This window comes from Bubalus bubalis, chromosome 3 (genome assembly GCF_019923935.1).
Source record: "Bubalus bubalis isolate 160015118507 breed Murrah chromosome 3, NDDB_SH_1, whole genome shotgun sequence".
Classification (NCBI taxonomy): Eukaryota; Metazoa; Chordata; class Mammalia; order Artiodactyla; family Bovidae; genus Bubalus; species Bubalus bubalis.
In genome coordinates this window covers 119,495,279-119,503,280 of record NC_059159.1, presented here as the reverse complement: position 1 = coordinate 119,503,280, position 8,002 = coordinate 119,495,279, and the positions used below count along the sequence as shown (strand labels likewise).

Sequence of the window (8,002 nt, the reverse complement as noted above, 5' to 3'; positions counted from 1 at the left end):
GGGCCTTCCCCCACCCCCCTCCACCAGACAGACTCACGTCCCCCGCCGGCTCCGCGCTCGCGCCCCCCGCCCGCGCGGTGCTGGGCGGGGCCGGCGCTGGTTAGCTCCGGAGTGTGAAACCGCGTGTTAATGTAACCGGCGCGAGAGGCGCGGGCGGCGGCAGCGGCTGGAGCGGCGGCTGCAGGAGCGGCGGCGGCGGCGGCGGGTACCCTGTGTCCTGCGTCCCCGAGGCAGCCGACTGCGCCACTCCCGCCTTCGCAGGACCGGGCGGGAACCGCGCCACCAACCGGGACCTCCGCCTGCCCTCGGCAACTTAACCGCCTCCGCGACTGCTCCGGACTTGCCCGCGGAGTTTGCCGGCCCGGGAGGGAGGCCGAGCGGCGGAGCGCACTCTTGGGCTTTTCCTCACCGTCTCTTGGATGTCTTTCTCCGGGTCGTGAGAGAACTTTGGAGCGGGCTGGAGCGCCCTGTGAGGAGAGGCAGACGAAGAGAAGGAAAGAAAGAGGATCGACGGAGAGGCTCTAAGAAAGGGTCCGGAGAGGTCTGGCCGGCGGTGCAGGACGAGTGCGCGCGGGCCGCGGCGCCCGGATGCGCCCAGGTCTGGAGGAGCAGCGGGCGGCTGCGGGATTGCCCTCGGCGGAGTAGACTCGTCGGCCCAGGAGGGTTTGTGCAACCTCGGAGAACACCCAGAGCCGGCTGCACTGGGCGTGCCAAGCCGCCTCCCGGCGCGCCCTCCGCACTTTCCCCGCCTCGTCGTCATCCCGCGCTCCTCGTCTCGGGTTAAAGCTGCGGAGCGCCGGGCGGGGAGCCTCCGCTGCGACCGGGACCTCGCACCCCGCCGCCTCACGGGAGCCTGTGAGCTCCCGGTCGTGAGCGGTGCCTGGGCCCGAGGGGGTCACCCCTGAACACAGTCAGGTTTGTTTGTGTGGGGTTAGCCGCGGGCGCCGCGCCACCTGCACCTCGCCGGCGGGCGCCTCGGGGAATACCCGAAGAAGAGGCGGGCCGGGAGAAGAGCAAAGGAGAACAGTCCTCCCCTGGATTTGTTGCCCGGGACCGCTGCGGCGCACGCGGATCGCCGCGGGGAGCATCGAGTCACCGGGCTCGTCATCTCTCAGCCCGGGCGGCCGAGACCCGCGGGTGGAAGCGCAGCCCCCGCGTCCTCCCCACGAGCACCAGCGGCGTCCCGCAGGTTCTTGGTGCGGCCGGGCCCGGAGTGCCCTGTGATGTGGCCCTGAGCGCGGGAGTCCGCACGGGCGGGAGCAGAGTGGCCTGTGCGTCCCGCCGAGCGCGCCTGCGTGCGTGGCCAGCGCGCTGTCCGCTTCTGCCTGGCTTCCCGGCTTAATTTTCCTCGGCGGGATTAAAGTTGGAAATTGAGCGGAGAATTGAGTTGCCCGGGAACAGAGCCGCGGCCTCCTCCAGAGCGATGTTCCCGCAGAGCCGGCACCCGGTGAGGCGCGGTGGTGGCGGAGTGGGGGGCAGGGGGGTGGCGGAGTGGTAGTTGTTCTTTCTGTGCGGTGAGGAAATGGGTGGCTGCTACAATCTGACCGAGCCCCCTGGCCTCCAAGGGTACAAGACTTGGGAGGTCCCGGGCCCTCCTCCTGTGTGGGAAGGGGGCTGAAACTCTGAATTCTCCCCCTTTGCTCTAGGCTCCCTCCTACTTGACGTCTAGACTGGGCGGGCGGGGCGCTTAGGGAGACTGGGGTTTCTCCCGCCGCCGCATCCTCTCCGTTCCCCAGGCGGGTAGTGCGCCCCCCGCTTTGTTTCTCGTCTCGCCTATTTACATGTCAATGAGGCCCCGGTTCCGGCGCGCCTGGAGGTGGCCCCGGCGACTCTGGGAACGGGGAACATCAGGGAGTTTTCTCCTCTGGTCCCCGGGGTCATTATCGCCCCCTGAGGGAGGAGGAGGCGTCGTCGACGACAATCTGGCCAGGTCCTCCACGGCCGCCGCCTGGAACCCTTGTCCCTTCAACCAGGTGACCCAGGCGCACTTACCGCGTCCCGCCCTGGAGGCTGGAAGAGGCTGCGAGCGTCATTTGAGGAGCTTCGGATCTGGGAAGGTCCACCTTCCCTCTCCCCAAGTGAAGCGCAAATTGGAGTTCGGGACTCCGTTTGGTGCCACTTCTAACTTTATTTTTCGTTTATGTCCCACCCACTCTTTGATACTCCGACTGCTTTATCCAACCGCCCGCATCCCCGTCGCTTGGTCCCCCTCGTTGGTCGCCCTTAGACGCCGCACCAGGCTGCAGGCCAGCCCTTCAAGTTCACTATCCCGGAGTCCCTGGACCGGATTAAAGAGGAATTTCAGTTCCTGCAGGCGCAGTATCACAGGTGCGTGTCGCGCCGCGCCCGGTGAGTGGTCGCCCGGGCAGCGCTGTGCCCCGGGTCGCCCATCCTGGTGGCGGCGGCAGCTGTACTTAGTACTTGCGTCCAGGCGGTGGCGCGTGGAGTCACAGTTAAGACCTGTCATTCACGTTACCCCTTTCCCCTGCTCTTCCCGGGCCGCCTCTTCTCTTGTCTCCTCCTCCTCCCATTGTTTCCCCTTTGCCCGTTTGCTGCTGTTCCAAGGAGCCTTTTTTCGTGTATTTAGGAGTTGCATGAGAACTGTCAATATTTGCACTTCATTTATTTATTTTGCAACAGGCTGAGCTTGGTTCAGTCGATGCCCCAGCTCAGGAGTGCAGGTTCAGAGAGGCAAAGCCAGTGTTGAAATCGCTGTTTGCCATACTAGAATGGGTTCTTTGAAGCAAAGTCCATTATGGGAGGGTAGATTCTTTTAGCTGTGCCCATCCTTAGTGGGGGGCTGTGGATGTGTTTAGGGAACAGCTCACCTGCTTTGGCTTCATTCTGGGTTGGTTTGGGTAGGGCACGGGATTGGAGTCACATTTGTAGTCATTTCACCTTTAGTCTCTTCATCTAATGAAAGCTGCTTCAGAAAATTTATAACAGAAAGCTATTTGTAAAGCACCCAGTCCATAGTAAATTTTCTAGAAATGTTAGTTTCTTCCCGTTTCTATGAAATCTTAGCTGATTAGAGCTAAGAAATAACTGTAATGACAGGTTTTGTTTTTATCATGCCCCAGAGAAAGCACACAGCTGCTTGGGTGTGAACTTTCTTATTTTTGTCAGAGGCTTTCTGATTATTGACCTTTTGTCTACTTGAAGATAATAGTCTCTAGAGCTTGAAACATCCCTGTCCACACCGTGTTTGCCAGGAAGGGAGGACTTCAGCCCACTTTAATTGCCAAAGCTATATGACATATTTTGGCAGGGAATTAAAAAACAAAGGTATTAAAAGGGACCAACAGTTGTAGAAGTAACTTTACAGGTACAGTTTTCAAACCAAGAGACTGAGTTGGCAGAGGTGACACAGCCTATGCCTGAGACCAAAGGTTATATATACAAAGGCCAGATTTTGGTTAAGTCCAGGGAAGCAAACTTTGATGCAGTGAAGCAAGTAGGAGTGAACAGATGACCATGAGGAGAAATCAGTCTTCTGAGTAGATCAGAGGTTTTGACAGATCTTTTGGTCTTGGCATCAGAGCAGGTATGCATGAAGAAGGAAAAGCTTAGTTTTTAAGTGGATACCTTGCACTATTCCTCTTATTCCTTTTCCCCATTTAATGCAAGGACAAAGCTTTTGGGTGTTTACCTAGATAGTTTATGGCTTTTCCAAATTGGTCTATGTTTTTACTTGAAGTGCAAATATGTGAGGCAGATGTTAAAACAAGTGACATAATGTTTACATTAAGTTGCCTGTTTTGTTTTCGTAGCCTTAAATTGGAATGTGAGAAACTGGCAAGTGAAAAGACAGAAATGCAGAGGCACTATGTGATGGTAGGTATCAAAGATTAGGTTTTTTCCCTTTTCATGTAATAGTAACAAATATGTGTTCTCGGCATTACAGAACATGAGTTAATGACATACTTGGTTCTTTTTTCTTTTTACAGTATTATGAAATGTCATATGGATTAAACATAGAAATGCATAAACAGGTAAGCTTGAATGAAGTCTCAAGTTGAAATGAGAAATAAAGTCATGATTCTATAGTGCTGGCTTTGTCCTCTGTAGTGGGAGGTATCTGCATGCCATGTTTCAGCCGTGGTTTCCCTTTCTGGGAATTGGGGGGCAGTGTTCTGGAGCAAGAGCTGGTTCTTGACAGTTATAGAATGTTTAAGTTCCTAGGTGGGAGGTGCTTTGGAAGTGTAAACTAGCCTGTTCATAGGCAGATTGGAATTGAGGCTTTGACTTGACTTTACTGCCTGGATACATTTATTCTCCTCTTGGAAGACCGGGATATCCTGTCAAGTTCTGAAGTTCAGAATAGCTAACGTTTTTGTGCTGATTTGGAAAGAAGTGTGGCCCTTTGGGGGAAAGATGGGTATTCAGGAGTTTCTTTACTCAGGTTAAACAAGGTATAAGACAAACTATGGAGTTTTGGGGGCTACATAAAGCGACACTCAGGATTAGTGGCATATTAGCAAACAACTTTTTAAAAAATGTCTCAGTTGATACAGGTTTGGAGGTGAAAAAAGCATCCTTATATGACCACAGCGTATGTTGGGAGTTGCTTCAGTCCTAGTGGTTTTAAAAGCATGAAAAGATTAGTGACTGGAAAGCTCAAGCTATGACTATGAGTTTGCAAGTTCCCATAAAATTCACACTTATGGCTGCTATAATGGTGTATAAAAAGAGTATTGAGCTGGAACAAGGCACTAAGGACCTCATAAGAGAAGAAAAGCTAAATGATTGCTCAGCCCAAAGGACCCTCGATTGAGTAGTCATTGTCTGCCAAAGAAAGCATTAATGGCAGGGTGTAAGTATTCTGGAGATATGCTGACATTCACTTTTTCATCAAGACTCTGGTACAATAAGTCTTTTAGAAATCGATTGCCTCTTAAAAAATTATCATCAGATGAAGTTGCACAGTTGGACACATTTCAAAGTGCAACAATACAATTCTTACTTGATGTATATGTGCTATTTCATCTCAAACCCTTGTTTCATTAAATTAAAGAGCATGGCTGACCGGCTGGGGCACAGTGGAGAAATTGATTAGTTCAGCCTTCAGATCTTCCTTATATTCAAAGACTTTCATTAAGCAAGTGTATTTCAGAGTTGAATTCTGCTTTTGTAACTCTGCACTCTTTGATTTTTAATTCATCATAGATTTCATAATGTTATGTTATCATCGTGTACCTTAGATCTGTTCTCAGATATGTGTTTGGAAGGAGATAGTTAAGTTCAAGGCTTTTCATTAGCAGTGTAATGGGCCTTTAAAAATGCCAGTTCTGTTCCGATTTGCAAAGTTGGTAGCCTAATTTCTGCTGGGTTTGTGTCTTTGTTTCTCTGTGCTTAAAGGGGCCAGTGCCTGATTGAGGCAATTGTAACTTGTTGATAGTAATTATACTAAGAGATATATGGTCATTTATATGAATTATGGAAATAAACTTGGTGGAGGATTCTAATGTGCCACTTTGTTTTTTTAAAGTTACCCTAAAGGCACATTTTTTTCCCCCAACAAATTTTCTGGAAGGGTAAGGAGGAGATTGAGCTTTCTCTTAAACTCATAAACTCAAAGGATGTAATAACCTCACTGACTCCGTACAGGGGAACGCCACCTCTGTGTGATGTGTATTGGTGCTGGATTTATTGGGGGAGCTACAGGAGGTGTGAAATTCTCCTGGGTTCCTGTAGGTTACTTGGTGGAGGACCTCTATCAAAAGGAAGAAGGGAGAAGGAGGATCAGGAACCCCATGGTGTGAAAATAGTTTTCTAATGAGTTTCTGGACTCCATTGGGCATTTGTGGGTATATATTGTCTGTTCATGAGCCAGTGTGCGTTAATAATATGCTGTGTATAATTGGCTCAGTAATTTGAAAAATGTGAAAAGCTGAGAGATGTTGTGTTCTCCATAGTAGGATATTAAGCTCCCTGAAATTTGGTTTGTATTGTAAATGCTGATAGACCCTTAACTGGAGTAGTACGCAAAGCTGTGCTGTAATTCAGTTTAAAGTGGCCTTACATTTGAAAAACATCCTTCTGAATGTCACACATTAATAATAAGTTCTGAGGAGGCATTTGGTGCAGCTAGTAATCATAATTCTTATTAAAACTGGTGACGTCTGGCCCCCAGGGTGTAGCCAGGCTCAAATTGATGCTTTTTGCCGCCTGATCACCAGCATGGCCTAAGTGCTCATTATATTGTAGAGAGGGCCTTTGGAGCTCTCATTAGATTTGACAGGAATTCTCTCTAGGGGGAGACTGGGCATTAGCAAGACTCCTGACAGGCTGAAATTAGTCCTGCTTTATGGCTTATAACCAAATGCTAGCAAGGCATCATCAGGGGACACAAAAAATTGTCATTTCTGACAACATCTTTGTTACTGGAAAAAAAAAAAGCAGTGATGGGGAAACTTTCCATGGAGAGTCCTTTAATGTTGTTAAGATTTGTCTCCAGCGTGACGACCGCTCTCCTCCCCACCTTTCAGTGGCTTTGTTGAGGGGTGAGTTTGAGAGATTTCAGTGTCAAATCTCACCACCACCTTTTGCGTCTGGAAGTTTGAAAGTGGAAGTACATCCAGATCAAGAATGGCATAATTGTGGTTTCCTTAGCTGGTTTGGTGCCCGCAGTCCGTGTGGCAACACTTCCTGATAAGCCTTCCCCTTACTTTCTCTGCTGCCATCTGTGGCCAGTTACCAAAAAGTCAATGAAATCAGGGTGGTTGTGGATATTTAAATCTCTAATTGTAGCATGAAGACAAAATTTTTTTCCTTTGTGCTTTTTATAGCTTCCCACCTGTCTGTCTGTTTTCAGGTAGGTCATGTAAACTCTAGATATCTCTATACAGGAAGGTGGGGACTTTTCATGAAAGCTGGAGCAATTCTGATACCACCAGTGTTCGGGTACATGAAAAAATAGGTTAACGTGAGTCTAGCTGTTTTTGAGGATAGGACTGTGCCTAGTGTGTTTGGCAGCTTGATAAAGTTTTTTTTTTTTCCTGTCATGTGGCATGGTATTGTTTCATTTATATTTTGGGGAACAACATGCACTGTAAATCCTTACTTAGGGCTTATTTATCCCACTTGTGTACCTGTTCAGCACACTGATAAAGCCATGCCATAAGTTGTCATTAGTGGCATGAATTTGTACAGCACTTAGTTTTCAAAAGCAAATTGGCCTTGTCCTCTGAAGAAAATAGGGTAGGTGTTAGATTGGGTAGGTGTTGTGCTCTGCCTTGTAATGTGGGGCCAAATGCTCAGAGTCTGCAACTTGTCAGGGCCAAGAATCTACTGAAACTTGAGTTTGGGTCACCTGGTTCCCCATTCAGTGCTTCTTCCCTGTCTCCTCCAACCCCGCTGCCTTTGGAGGATGAGGCCAGTAGTGGAATCACACTTGAGCCTGTGTTTAGCGACCTATATCTACTCTGCTGCGTGCCTATGTTTGATCTTTATCTGTTTTGACCAATTTCACAATTTGCAAGACAGCTTGGGGCAAGGCGCATATTGTAGAAATTAGGAAAATCAGCAGTACTGACTGGTGGGTGGAGGCCACAGCTGTGGGCAAGTAGAAAGTTGTAACTAACTGAGCAACACTGTCCACAGGTTAAAATAGGCCTAAGAACCAAAAAAAACCATGAAACGCGTTATCAGGATTCCTAGTTGAAACCCAGCAATGCAGTGAGTTTGATTGATTACTTTGCCTCTCTGTGCCTGTATTCTTTTAAAGAGCAGACAGTGCTTAGGGCTCTCCAGGGTGGTGGAAGAATTTAAAAATAAATGAAAGGACTAGTAGGAAGGTTTTCTGCAGTCCTGATTGTGGGGTGGGGAAGGAGAGGAGAAGGAAGGAAAAAAAAAGATGAGAGCTGAACATTTCAAAACTCTGTGTGATAATTCAGCAAGCACAGTGTCTCAGACCATATAAATTTTGGAGTTAAAACTGCTTTCACAGTTTTGGTAAGTGCTTTAAAGTTCCTCTCTAGAAAGAAATGTTCTTCAGTAGTGT

The 8,002-nt window shown here is 49.1% G+C and overlaps 1 protein-coding gene across 6 annotated transcripts in view; it reads left to right on the top strand.

The window, feature by feature from the left end:
• Nucleotides 1–1,307: 1,307 nt before the first annotated feature.
• TLE1 (TLE family member 1, transcriptional corepressor) overlaps nt 1,308–8,002 on the top strand; it is a 92,386-nt gene continuing 85,691 nt past the window's right edge. For 4 of the 6 annotated variants that reach the window (XM_025281649.3, XM_006071622.4, XM_025281648.3 and 1 more), the window contains exons 1-4: nt 1,308–1,447; nt 2,228–2,328; nt 3,771–3,834; nt 3,948–3,992. In XM_025281649.3, the coding sequence (XP_025137434.1) occupies nt 1,424–1,447; nt 2,228–2,328; nt 3,771–3,834; nt 3,948–3,992 (234 nt within the window). In that variant the 5' untranslated portion in view covers nt 1,308–1,423. Of the gene's footprint in view, nt 1,448–2,227; nt 2,329–3,770; nt 3,835–3,947; nt 3,993–7,583; nt 7,678–7,890; nt 7,954–8,002 lie in introns of those variants that run through there. The other 2 variants (XM_044939982.2, XM_044939983.2) reach the window with 2 other exon arrangements.